Source organism: Lissotriton helveticus, chromosome 6 (genome assembly GCF_964261635.1).
Source record: "Lissotriton helveticus chromosome 6, aLisHel1.1, whole genome shotgun sequence".
Taxonomy (NCBI): Eukaryota; Metazoa; Chordata; class Amphibia; order Caudata; family Salamandridae; genus Lissotriton; species Lissotriton helveticus.
The window spans coordinates 592,221,686-592,235,163 of NC_136067.1; the positions used below are offsets into that span (position 1 = coordinate 592,221,686).

General features: G+C 45.1%; 1 protein-coding gene across 7 annotated transcripts in view; it reads left to right on the top strand.

The window, feature by feature from the left end:
* The window catches only part of RIMS1 (regulating synaptic membrane exocytosis 1), a 2,308,950-nt gene that overhangs the window by 985,334 nt on the left and 1,310,138 nt on the right, over positions 1 to 13,478 (top strand). For all 7 annotated transcript variants that reach the window (XM_078648052.1, XM_078648043.1, XM_078648046.1 and 4 more), the window contains exon 8: positions 3,457 to 3,556. In XM_078648052.1, coding sequence (XP_078504178.1) covers positions 3,457 to 3,556 — 100 coding nt within the window. The remainder of the gene's footprint in view (positions 1 to 3,456; positions 3,557 to 13,478) is intronic.

A 13,478-nucleotide genomic window follows, 5' to 3' on the forward strand; every position in this document is an offset into this window, starting at 1 on the left:
GTGCAAAATTATTCACATGTAATCTACTTATTAAATGCACTAGGTTGGCCAGAGCACCCATGTTGATCAGGGCTTGCCAAACGGCCGATCGTGGTATAAGATCAAACGCTGCTCTAAGATCAATCAATGCCACGTAAAGTTGTTGTGTTTCTGAAGTAAAAAATATTTCCAATATAAAACAAAAAATCTAAACATGTGATTTGTTGTACTAATTCTTGGTCTAAAACCTGCCAGGAGGGGAGATAAAATCTCTTGTGTATCAACCCAATCCAAAAGTCTCATCAGGATTTGTTTCGAAAAAATCTTTTGGGCATTATCAATGAGGCTGATAGGCCTATAATTAGATGGCTCCCCCAGATCACCCTTTTTATGTATAGCTATAATTTCAGCTCCAAGCCATGAGTTGGCTACCTTCCCCCGCAAGCAATTGCATTAAATAACATATTAAAGTAGGAGGACCATATCAAAGGTTCAGATTTATGTAAGTCCCCGGGTATTTTATCTGGTCCAGGGGCTTTAGCAGATTTCTGCTAATCCATCGCTCTAATTGTTTCGCCAAAGCTAAAGATGATAAGAAGAGTGGGACCTAGTATAGGCCATGGATTTAGAAAGCTATTGCTATCAGGGACCTGGGAGTCACCAGAAGCATAAAGCATTGTAAAATTAGATACCCATTTATCCAGGGAAATATTATATTGATGTAAATGAGGTTTTTCTGACTTAGTATGGGTAACAAGGCACCAAAATAGTCTAATGTCATTCTTTTTCCCTGCATCCAAAATATCTTGCCATAAGGTATTATTCCAATTCCTCTTGGCTTTAATCAAGATAGATTTGTAGTGAAATCTTGCTGCTTTAACATTAGTACTATTTCCCTCTATTATTGCCTTCCTCAGTAATGGTGTGCTTTCTGTTACAGTGATATCCACATATGCTAAGAAGAGAGAGAGTAAGGAAAGAAAAGGGCATTCTGCAGGAAGAAAGAAGCAGAGTGGAAAAGACCAGCAAGCCAGGCTGTCTCTTCTCAGTCCCATTCCCCTTTCCCCCGATGGGGTTCGCATGGCCACTAGTTTGTAGAGTTGGTGGCTGTGGGAAAATCAGTGGTGGAATCTGGAAATTCTCATCATTCTGCTCCTGGGAGTGTCGGCATAGTGAGTAACAACGAACCTTGACAGATAGAACTGCCGTCAGCAAACCTATTATGAAAAAAGACATTTTAATTGCAATTAAATCAATTACCAGTAGGAAAGCTCCTTGCCCAGCTGGGCTCCCAGTCGACTTCAATAAAACCATGTTGACCACAATTTTTTCTCCCCTGAAAGCTGTCCTGCAACACTTTGCCCTCATAAGTTAAGTTGAAGTTACAGCTGCGGAAGCAACAATATTCACCATCCCGGACCATAGTGACACAAAAAACTACGGACCTAACTCCTTCATTAATATGGAAGTTAACATTTATTCAAACATCTTGGCAAAACACCTGGAACCAATCATTATTAAGATGGTACAAAGATCTCATTTGGGCTTTTTAAAAGGTAGCAACAACACATTCGCCTTTTTTTATAATTGAAAGAGCCAACCTTGTTACCTCCCCTACAGACGCCATAGCTCTTCAATAAGGTAACATGCCCGTTTCTAAAAGCTGTCCTATACCATTATGATTTTTACTCCCAATTTATAACAAACATTTACAATGCAATGGGTTTCACATTTACTCAAGTTTAAACTATTGGCATTGTAAAGGTTAATGACAGTAGCTGAAACTCGCATAAATGCGAGATCTATTGCATTGCAAATGTTTGTTTAACTTTAAAACTGAGCGCAGCACCGCATCAAGGACACTGCGCTTGGTCTCTTTTTTTTTTCACTTTAAAGAAACCAAGCGTGGTGTTCTTGAAGTGGCGCCGTGCTCAGTTTTAAAGTAAATAAATAAATAAACAGAGTGTGGTGTCCTTGAAGCGGGCACCACGAATCACTATGAAAGTTAAAAATAAATACATTAAACAGAGCGAAGTGTCCCTGAAGTGGACATCGCGCTCAGCATGAGAAATAAATTAAATTTAAATTGAAAATGATCGTGGTGTCCCTAAAGCGGGCCCCGCGATCATTATGCATATTCCCCAAAAAGCAGCTGCCATTATCCCCAACAGTGCTAATAACAAGAATAGTGCTCACCCCCTAGTGAAAGCAGGCCGTGTAACCAGCAAAGTAAAAGGTCCAGTCATTATGGGCCGTATCAGATGGAGACAAGGCGGTACCAAGGCTGGACTAACAAGCCCATTTACGAATCAGAAGCCACCATTTAGGAAGGACAATGACACAAAGCCAATGACAAATATGGCCGGAGAGTGGGAGACGCTTTAACAACATACCCTAATACAGCATGCCTAACAGAGTGAGCAGCGCATGCGCTCTGCCAACAGCCTTGACCTAAAAATGGTTATGGCTGGTTATGCTGCTCCTAAAGCCAGGAGTGAAAATGGCTTTATATCGGATGTCTTCCCTCTTCAAATGGGCACATTTCAAGAGTGTGCTCTTTCTCCTCTGTTGTTGAATTTTTGTCCATCGATCCCCTTTCACAGCTATTACATGATTTGCACTTATATCTAGGGCTTCTGTTTTGATGCAGTCCAGCAGCGTATTCCAACAACACACTCTTGTTTTCTGAAAATGCTGATTCCATCATCCTCACGATGTTAGAAATCATACAGTGCTTCTCTAAAGTTTTGGGATATAGTATAAACAGAGACAAGCCTGAAGTCCTCCGTTTAAATGTATAGTGTCTTCCCTCATACCTGGGCAGTTCAGGACTTCACTGGTAGCCCCGCCAGATTAAATACTTTGCTGTATGTTTCTCCAATGACCTGACATCTTCTGTCAAGCTGAATGAAAATAAAACTAAAAAAATAATAATTTGTTTGAGGCCTAGCCCCCTAAACATAGCTCCTGGTGCGGTCGGATGGAAACTTTAAAAATGATACACACATACAAAGATCTTTGTGCACGTGGCGAAGATCTCTACACAGAAAAGATAGATTTGGAGTAGGTGGAGGTTTCGACATATAGGTTTGTGAATAACATTTTGTAGTACGTGAGTAGTACTGCTGTAGAACTACTTCATGGATTACAAAATGCAGTTTATGAATAGGCCCTGATATCTGTATATTTCTGATTTAACTGAAAGCTATTTGTGTACATTGCACTGATACTTTGCACTTTTTCAATTTACCTGATGCAAAAAAATGTTAAGTAAAGTGATCAAATAAATAATACAAATGATTGTTCTTCCTTGATTAACAAAGTTTTATTTTGGCTAGGGGGGATAAATGAGTCTACAGTCCTCGCTCTGACTGAAAGTTGTGGAAAACTATCACAGAACTGTTAGTTCATGCTTAATATATTCGTATGTCTTCTCTGCTTTTTTGCTAGGAAAGTCACGATTGTGTATTTTTTTAGGTTGTTGGTGGAAAAATGACAGACTCAGGACGACTTGGTGCCTTCATCACCAAAGTGAAAAAAGGTAGCCTAGCTGATGTTGTTGGACACTTACGAGCAGGTAAAAACACGAATAAGGGGTCATTTAAATGCCGTGGTTTGTGCATGTTTGTTTTAGCCAGATCTGTTACATATGAATTGAATTGAATTGAAAAGCAATTTGTATTGAGCTACTAAAACCCGAAGGCATCAAGGCGCCTACCAAAACAGATCAAGAAAAATAAAGCAAAGCACAACTACAAATATGTCCGCACAAAAAGACGAGTTTTCAGGGCATTTCTGAATAACTGAAGGGTGGGAAGAGACCTTAGTTCCAGTGGGAGGGCGTTCCACCACTTAGGTGCCAGGATGGAAAAGGCTTTACCACCCCATTTGGTTCTCCGAATGCGAGGGACTGATAAGAGGAGTCTGTTAGAGGAACGAAGGTTCCTGGAGGGACTATAGCGGGACAAAATAGATCCAATTCCAGTAGGGCTACTTTTTGCTAAGGCCCTGTAAGTCATACACATGGTCTTAAAAAGTATACGGTCCTCTATGGGAAGCCAGTGAAGCAATTTTCGGGCAGAGGTAGCCGAAGTGCGCCAGGGTAGATCCAGAACAAACCTGTTCGCTGCGTTCTGGACCACCTGCAAGCGCTGCAGCAGACTTTTATTCAGTCCAGCATACAGCGCATTGCAGTAGTCCAGCCGAGAGCCGATGAGGGCAACAGCAAGTTGTTTCCTTGCCTGCTGTGAAAGATAATGCCTAATCTTCTTCAGTATGTGAATAATACCCCAACAGGTAGATACAGTTCTGTTAACCTGTTGACACATACTGAGGGTGGAATCGATCACGACCCCAAGATTTTTGGCAGAAGGGGCAGGCACAGGACAAGCTCCCAGTGAGTCCGGCCACCAATCGGCTGACCATACCTCCTCCTTTCCTCCAAACACAATCACCTCCGTCTTCTCCCCATTCAGTTTTAATGAATTATAGATCATCCATTGACCGACTGCCTCCATACAAGATCTAAAATTGGAGGCAGTCGAAGTAACTGACTGGGAGAGAGAGACGAGGATCTGCGTGTCATCCGCATAGGAGACTACCTCCATCCCAAAAGATCTAATCAGTCTGGCAAGTGGGGTCACATATATGTTAAATAGGGTCGGGCTTAACGCCGACCCCTGGGGGACCCCACATTGCACAGACAGGGATGGAGATAGGAATTTACCCAGCTTCACTCTTTGCTCTCGTTGATCGAGGAAAGAGGTAAGTAGCCCCAAAGCCGCCCCCTGGACCCCGATCTCCCTCAGGCGAGATGTTAAAATTAAGGGAGAAAGGGTGTCGAAGGCAGCCGTAAGGTCTAAAAGGATCAGGAGGGAGGTCTGTCCCCCATCAACTCGCATGCGGATATTATCCAGCACTATGGTGAGGGCCGACTCGGTGCTATGTTCCCTCCTGAAGCCATGCTGGGAGTAGTCCAGACAGCCCGAGCTTTCTACGAAGGCAGCGAGATGTTTATTCAAGTGTGTTTCTAACATCTTCGCAGGAGCCGGGAGCAGTGAGATGGGGCGGAAGTTCTTTAATACCCCAGGGTCAAGAGAGGATTTCTTGAGTAGAGATTTTACTACCGCATTTTTCCATTGAGGAGGAAAAATACCCTCCCTCATGGCCCTGTTCATGATGTCAACAAGGGGGGGGCAGGAGGGAGTCTCTACACTGCTTAAGGATCTTGAGCGGGCAAGCATCTAGAGGGGAGCCGGATTTGGTGTTGTCAAGGAGAATCTCCAAATCCTGCAAGGAGAGAGGGGGGAAGGACTCCAAACATCCCGGCGAGAATTTCTCAATAAGAACAAGATCCAAATCCACGGGGACAGGGGGCTCACTAGTGAGAGATCTCTGCAACTCCAGAGCGGAATAAATATCCGAGATTTTTGTCTGGCAATGACAGGATCCGGTGTCTGGAGGTTTATAAGGGAATCCACTATCCTGAAAATCTCTTTTGGAGAGGAGAGTGAGGTGGTAAGGGGCGTGAAGTATTCTTGTTTAACCCTTATTACTTCCCTCTTATATTTCCTTATCAACATCATGTGGGCTTCCTTGTCCCTTAGATCCCAACTAGTGTGCCATAGACGCTCCCGTCTCCTAACTTCCTGTCTAAGGAGTTTTAGGTGCTCCGAGAACCACGGGGCTGATGGCCTTTTCCTAGCTGAATAACACACCCGATTGGGGGCCAGTTCTTCCAGTGCCTCGGTAACGGTCTTTTCATACTGTACGACCGCCGACTGGACACTGTCCTCCTGGGAAATGGACAAACTAGATGTCCAGGGAGCGAAGGAACTTTTTGTGATATTGTTAAAATTCCTGCGTAGTTCCATTTTACTCGGAATTTTTTCAGTCCTATCATAGGTCAGACAGGACACATCGAATGGAACGGCCAGGTGATCTGACCATGAGAGGAAAAAGGGATCTTTTACCGTCAGCCTCTCATCATTGGAAAAGATCCCGTCGAGCGTATGACCCGCTCGATGGGTGGCCCCTCTCACCGATTGAGTAAGTCCACATGCTGACATAACATCCCGCAAGGAAAGAGTATCATTGGCCTCCAGCAACTCCAGATGATAATTGAAGTCTCCCAGAACAGTTAGGTTTCCGCGACCAAAATAAGGTTCCAGGATATGGAGCAACTGTTCTCCAAAATCCGCTCTCGGGCCTGGTGGACGATAGACCAGGATCCCATTGAATGAGGTCTTGTGGACACCTGTTAGAGAGAAGTACAAGGCTTGGAAAATGTCCTTGGGATCAGAGACTGGTATAGTATGGCAGTGGAAGCTGTCCTTATAAAGAATCGCTAACCCTCCTCCTACACGGCCCATTCTGTCCTGCCGGGCCAGGTAGTACCCTTCAGGGACTGCTTCAGCAAGGTCTGGACCAGAGGAGTCCTTTGCCCACGTTTCTGTAACGAAGACCCACGAAGGTTTCCTGTCGAGTACAAGTTCCTTGAAAGAGATATTGTTTTTAATCAACGAGCGAGCATTGATGAGAATGCAATCTTCTCTCAGCGCGCTGACTCCTGAGTCAATATGGTGTTCTCGTAAGTGAGTAGATGGAGGAAAGCCAGGGCCCCCTGGGCCTGCCGAAAAGCATCCACAGCATGGGGATACTAAAAAATCGTCCGGGGAACTTTTGTGAGAACACGAAAGTCCAGGAGGTTTAAGCCTAAACAGCTCCTGTAATGAATACCTAAGGGAGGGAGGGTCAGCCTCACCATAGCCAGACGTCCTGCCGTCCCGCAGTACAGTACGGTGTCGCTTCTACAGTAATGGACTGTGATATATTGATGTATTTTTGCTTTGGTTATATCCTTTGAATCACAATTCAGTTTTTTCTGACTTTTGGCTTATTTTTACTTGTCAATTTAACCTTTTAATTAAACTTACTTAAGACATTGTTCGAATTTCCTTGCAGCTTAAGGGTGACTGCCAACAACGAGGAACAACGAGCCAAATAGGCACTCATTGAACCGGCCTGTAGCCATTGCTCAGTAGTCTGTGTTGATACATTGTTAGCGCATTTTCTGACTTCAGGATCTGTTCTAATATAGTCATTGTTGGTAAGCAGTGGCGGCTGCCTGGAGAACAGGGGTGGTGAGGTGCGGGGGATGGGCGGCTGAAACAAGAATAAAATAATCTTACCTGTGGCCGCTGCCACCTCTCCTCCGTCCTCTTTTTCTGCAGTGCACTGGCAGAATGGAAGCTCCCAGACTCTCCCAGCCTATCAGGATGCTGCTTTACCCCATTGTAGTGATTGGTCTGGGTGCCGTGGTTTGGCTCTCAGAGAGGGACCGGAAGCCTGTGCATGTTCTTCACCAGGCTGTGCATTACAGCCTGGTGGGGAGCATGCAAAGAGCGCATGACAGTGTGGCCGGCCCACAAGGGCCGGCCAAACCATCATGTGCACTTAGTGAGTGCAAACCACTCCTGCCCCTGCTCTGGCAAGCTCTGCCCATCCTAACCTGGCTCCGAGTCTGCAGTGAAAAATAAAATTATTATAACTTCATGTTATTATAATTTTCTTTTTCTTTTTTTGCACTGCTCAAAGAGCAGTGAGGCGATGCTCCTGTCGCTTGTAGTACTAGAAAAATATCCTAAGGGCCACACTTACCAATAGCCAAACCACTATTACCAAATAACCAGTCAGTGGCAGTGAAGAAAAGGCAATCGTTTATTAACAAAAAAGGCTCTGCGCAGAGGAGCCCCCTCGTCCACACCCAATCAGTGCGCCGAGAAGACTGACGATTTACATATGAGACAAATGCTTCATAGCCTAGTTACATTACATGGAATTACCATATTTGGCAACCTACCAATAGGTCCGAGATCTCAAGGAAGAACCATATATGGCACACAAAGCCTGCTCTGAAGTCTGTTTCTGCTATTATGGGGAAGGTCAGAAAGGGAAACTCCCTTTCGTCTCGGTACATGGGAGTAACAGCCCAGCGCCAGCAAGAATGTGCTTATCACCTCTAAAGCCAGATGCGACCTTGGGCCCTAGAGCAGAGAGAACATCATGAATTCAGCTGTCTTGCAACTCAACTAATTGGGGCTTGCTCGTAACAGGAAAACAACACGTGATCACTACCCAGGCCCGAGTCGACAAATACAAAATGGCATTAGTGTGGTTTCTCTAACTACTATGCAACTTAACCTATATATAGGAAAACAAAACTACTTTTCCGTTACTAACATCAACGGATAAATAAACTATGAATATACGTATATGCAGCTACATCATGCTAACAATTATGATGTTAGCAATTCCGGTAAAAGGAATTCTGTTCCACAGTCTTAGTGGTGGAGCAGCCACTGTTGTGAATTGCCACCCATGGATACACAAGCTTTCTAGTTGGGGCTCTGGAGAGTACAGTGCAGGGATGTGTCTCTCTTGCTGGCACAGCCTAAAAAATATGGTGGTTCGCTTCGGCTGTGTGACATAATCTAATTGCCATGCTCGCTACAGCCTAACTTGTTGCTTGCTGCTTGGATAAAAACATCTACCAAGAGTGTGCTTGAGCTTGAAGACACATATCTATCCCCCACCGTTTAACAACATTAGGCTGGGCATTTTGAGGTCTGCCATAAAGACAGCTTTAGTTGTCTTGCACTCCCATGCTTCCCCAACAAATCATAACTTTCTGCATTGGTCTGATCAAATGTAATTCGATTTATGCTTCCATCCACCACAACACAAAGTATTGGATGCCTTCACTTTGAGTCATTGCAGTTTGTCCGAGCGCATAAATACATACACTAAAAAATAGCTCCCCAGTGACTGTTATTCCCTGTGTACAGTAGGGTCTCATCAACTATTCACATCACAATCAAGACTCTTGTTGAAAGAGTCCATATTGACGCATCACTGTAAACTAGCACCAATATATACATATATATATATATATCCTGTAGAAAACGAGCACAAATCAGTATAGTATACACCACACCCAATCAGCTTTTTGATTGATATTTCAAGCACTTGCGTCTGACTTAAGAGGGACCTCTAGTAAAGACTTGAGTGACTGCAGGTTTATGTATGCCTTGCCATGCTTAAGAAAAATCGATAGTAAAATGCATACATTTAAACATATATATTTGTGACTAAAATAATGTTTCATCAAATATCTTTAACTGTTGTGTTGCTCCACTGACATTTTGCTTTTTCCTACTACAATATATTGCATAAAGCTGTGGCCTTTAGTATAAGCAACATTGATAACTTCCACACATGCATATTGCCACTCAAAAAACAGTTTATAAGAACAAGATTGAAGGAACATAAAAAGACTTGTTACTGCTAGTACTTTATACTAATATTACCAGAATGTATCCAGATATTTAGAAAAAAGTTTCCAGCCTGGTGTTTTCCAAAAAGTTCAATTTAAAAATATGTACATAGATAGGGTTATTATTCAACAGTCTTATCCTTTAGGCTGCTTTATTACTACTACATGTGTGCTCCCTCCCAGCACATCAGACCCACTAGGTGAATAGATCAGCTCACTTCAGGCACTGACTACATTTACTTAAGGAGGATTTTTAATTGCATACCCTTATACACCCACTTAAAGATCAACACCCATGGTTGGCTAATTGAAAGCACTTATATTCACCAGTAAATGTGTGTGCAATTTTATATGTTAAAGCCGCACCACTTCAGTTTGATGCTGGACATTTGAAGCACTTGCATCTGACCTGAGAGGGACTTCTAGTAACAACGTGAGGTACTGCAGCTTTGCAAAAGAATTTGGAGGAATTTTTATCTGTCTGAGGAGAGACCTCTATTGACAACTTGAGGTACTGCAGGTTCATGAACATCTTGGGAGTCTCAGGAAAAATAAAAAATCCATAGTGTTATATATATAGATATACTGAGTCACACGAAAACAGTAAAAAAAAGATTAAAAAAGAATAAAAGGGGGCAGGGTAGAAACTCACTGACCCCCTAGTCCCACAAGCATCCCCAGGCCCAAATAGTTTTTTATTTAAAAAAAGCGTTTGAATGCACGCTGGGTGCGCGAATCTGGACGAATTAAATCAAATAAAAATTAAGCGGGGGCTTCCCCACTTCATTTAAATGAGCCCCCGGGTTGCCCAGGTTCCTGGGCCAATCGTATAATTATATTGCAGGGGCCTCCGCAGCCTCCTGCAGGCTCGAGACCGCCACCTCCCTGGGGCTTATTTTGTAATTATTGGGGGGCCTCCGAGGCCCCCCCCAAGCCCCGGTGACCGCCATCCCATGGCTTTAATTAAATATGCAGGGGGGCCATGGTCCACTGATGCCCAGTGGACCACCACCTCCGCCACCACCACCACCGCTTTGAAAATAGAGGGAGGGGGGCCGCACGGCCCCCCTCCTGGACCCCTCGATATTCCTGGGGACTGCCACCCCACCAGGGCCAGCTCCTGCAATGTCCCTGGGAGCCCACCCCGGGACATTGCTGTTTTCTATGACAGGGCAGGAGCATGGATCCTGCCCTGCCATAGCAAACTCTGCTTTGCTACGTTGAAGCGAGAAGAGGAAAACCTGCTCTCACTTCAATGAAGTAAAGCAGGATTGCTTTTGGGCAAGGGGAGCTGCATGTTAGCAGGGAGCCGGCGGGACCGTGGGGGCATTGGGGCTCCCCCACGGCCCCTAACAAAGAGGCCAGGCCCCCAGGATGGGGACTCCGGGGCCAGAAGTGGACAAGGTAAGGGTGACCACGTGGCCCCCCCTTCCTAATTATTAATAAAAACATTCAAGAATTGGTCATTCCCACAGGGGATGGGGTTCTGTGGCGAATGTAAATTATTGGAAGTGGACCGCTTTTTTTTTTAGAAAAGTTTGGAGTGGCAATCCTAACGTGGCACTCAGCACGACCCCTAGTGTGAACGCGCCGGGTGCGCAGCTCTCAGCGCGACCCCCCTAGTGTTAACCCGCTGGGGGCGCGGCTCTCAGAGCGGCCCCCTAGTGTGAATGCACTGGGTGCGCAGCTCTCAGCGGGGCATCCGAGTACTTCACTTGTCTTTAAATGACTATTTACCTGTTAATGAGGCTCTGTTGTGTTTTCACCCCTTCTTAGAGCCCCTGCATCTCCATTCTGCCTATGACTAGAAAATTAGCCCCCCCTGAAATTTTTATCAGCCTCCCCCGAAATTTGGCTCTAGTTGCGCCCCTGACTGGCGTACGCCGGCTCTGCCGACTCCGCTTACGCTTACATATTTCCATAGATTCGATCTGCCGTATGTCAATAATCCAGCTGTGGGGCTGGGAATATGTTGCAGACAGGATTCTGGGCCTTTTATTACCGGTGCTCCACGGACCCAGCAGCTCGATTTAGGAGATCCAGTAGAAGGGAATACGGGGATCCAACAGTCAGAATTCCTTGATCCAGAGATCAACTAACTGGGAGGGTATCCACTGAATGAGAATGCAGTATACCACAATGAGAATTCCAAGCTCCTGGACTTGGTTTTCCAGGCACCCGTGCGGTATTCACACTAGCCAGTGGTCCAGATTTTAGTGGGTGGGAACCCAGGGTACTAAAGCAAAGGCTGTGGGGATCCCATAGCAAAGAAGGCGGGTACCTCAGGAACCGGCACGGTGCCTACTCACGCTCCGTGCGTAGCATCGGCTTTCCTGAGGCTTGGATTGCAATGTTCCTGACACTCCACCAGGGTTGCCACTGGTTAGCTGCCAATTAGAGCCAAGGTCGTGCTCGGGGGTTAAGCTACGCCAACATATGTACTTATCCAATCGCTCCGCCAATCCCCAAGCACTTATAAATTCACCATACACTCTCCTTGCAGTACTTTAATCACCCAGTCTCTACCCATGTACTCATAGAATGACCCAGACAAAGTTACCTAACCGAGATCTTCCCCACTGCCAGAGGTAACACAGTTGGGTGCGCAGTCAACATCACAATGTAATGTGGTAGGGCCCAGGGCCATCATGCATACATAATGAACACAGGAACACAGTTAAATAGATAGTGGAACGGGTCCCTTTTTATTACCAGGCTCACATGTCCAGTGACGCCTGTAGTGGATGCGTGTGGGGTGAGTGTAAGCCAGCCCTCAGGCAATGGTTGGTGCTGGCAACAACTACAACAGTGATTATCGGATCACACACAGAGATTCAATCATAAAGGGTCCATGACTTGTGATGCACTAAGGTTGGGGCACCAGATCTTAAATCACACAAAAAAGATTGTATTGTAAAGGATCCATGATTTGTGGTTTACTGAGATAGGGGCACCAGAGGTAAGCGTGCTTATGTGAAGAAATTGTTAATGTCCCTTCGGGATATTCCTCCTGCCTGAGGTGACATTGTTGCGTCCGGTGTCTACAGCACGAAAGTCAATCATAAAGGGTGCATGAATTGTGATGCACAGAGTTAGTGGCATCTGAAGAGCTCAGCGTGTGCACAGCCAGCGATGATGGCGTGTCCTTGCAGGTCAGGATTGGATTGGGTATGTGTGAGACCTGCTGACTGCAGTTTAGGCCGGAGGCAGCGGTCAGCAAGGGCCCACAACGACATGGTGTTGACTTGTGGTGCACTGAGTTAGTGGCAACAGTGGCTCTCAGTGTGTGTTTAGCCAGCGATGATACGTGGTTTGGGCAGGCCGCACTGGGAGAAATGTCTTTTGCCTAATTAATTCTGCCTCAATAAGGCCACGTGGTGATGACTTGTGGTGCGCTGAGTTAGTGGCTTCAGGAGCATTCAGCGTGTGCGCAGCCAGCGATGATGCCTGGTGTGTGTGGGCCACACTGGGAGCAATGTCTGTTTCCTACTGGACTCGATCCGAATTGTGATCCCTGCTGTCCGCAGTGTAGATGGAAAGCAGTAGTCAGCACAGACATCAAGGAATGCTTTTTGTCACTTCCTTTTGCCAAAATCCAAGGACATAGAGTACAATTCCCTCTGCAATTAATAAATCAAGACTGAATTTGAATTGTGAGCCCTGCTGACCGCAGTGTAGGCGTATGGTATAAAAGATGAAATATGTATGGAATACATTGTCGAAATATGTAGGTTTCAGGGACATTATAGTTAGTTGCCTACTGGACTCTGAAATTAATGAATGAAGACTGAATTTGAATTGTGAGCCCTGCAGACCGCAGTGTAGGCGGAGGCAGCGGTCAGCAAGGTCTCACAGGCACGTGGCATTGAGTCGTTTTGCTCCTGTTTTACTCATAAAATATAATCTATTTTCCTAACTGTGCGGAGTATTTTTGTGGTGTTTTCCTTGTGTTACTGTGTGTGTGTGTGTGTGTATTGCACAAATACTTTATATGTTGACTCTTTAGATAAGCTTATCTGCTCTGTTCCAAGCTGCCAGAGGGTGAGCACAGATTATCGTTTAGTGTTTATCTAGCTTAACCTGACTAGAGTGGTGGTCCCTCCTTGGACAAGATTATACCTCTGCCAACTAACCATGATGAATAACTGAATATTTCTAAAAAAGA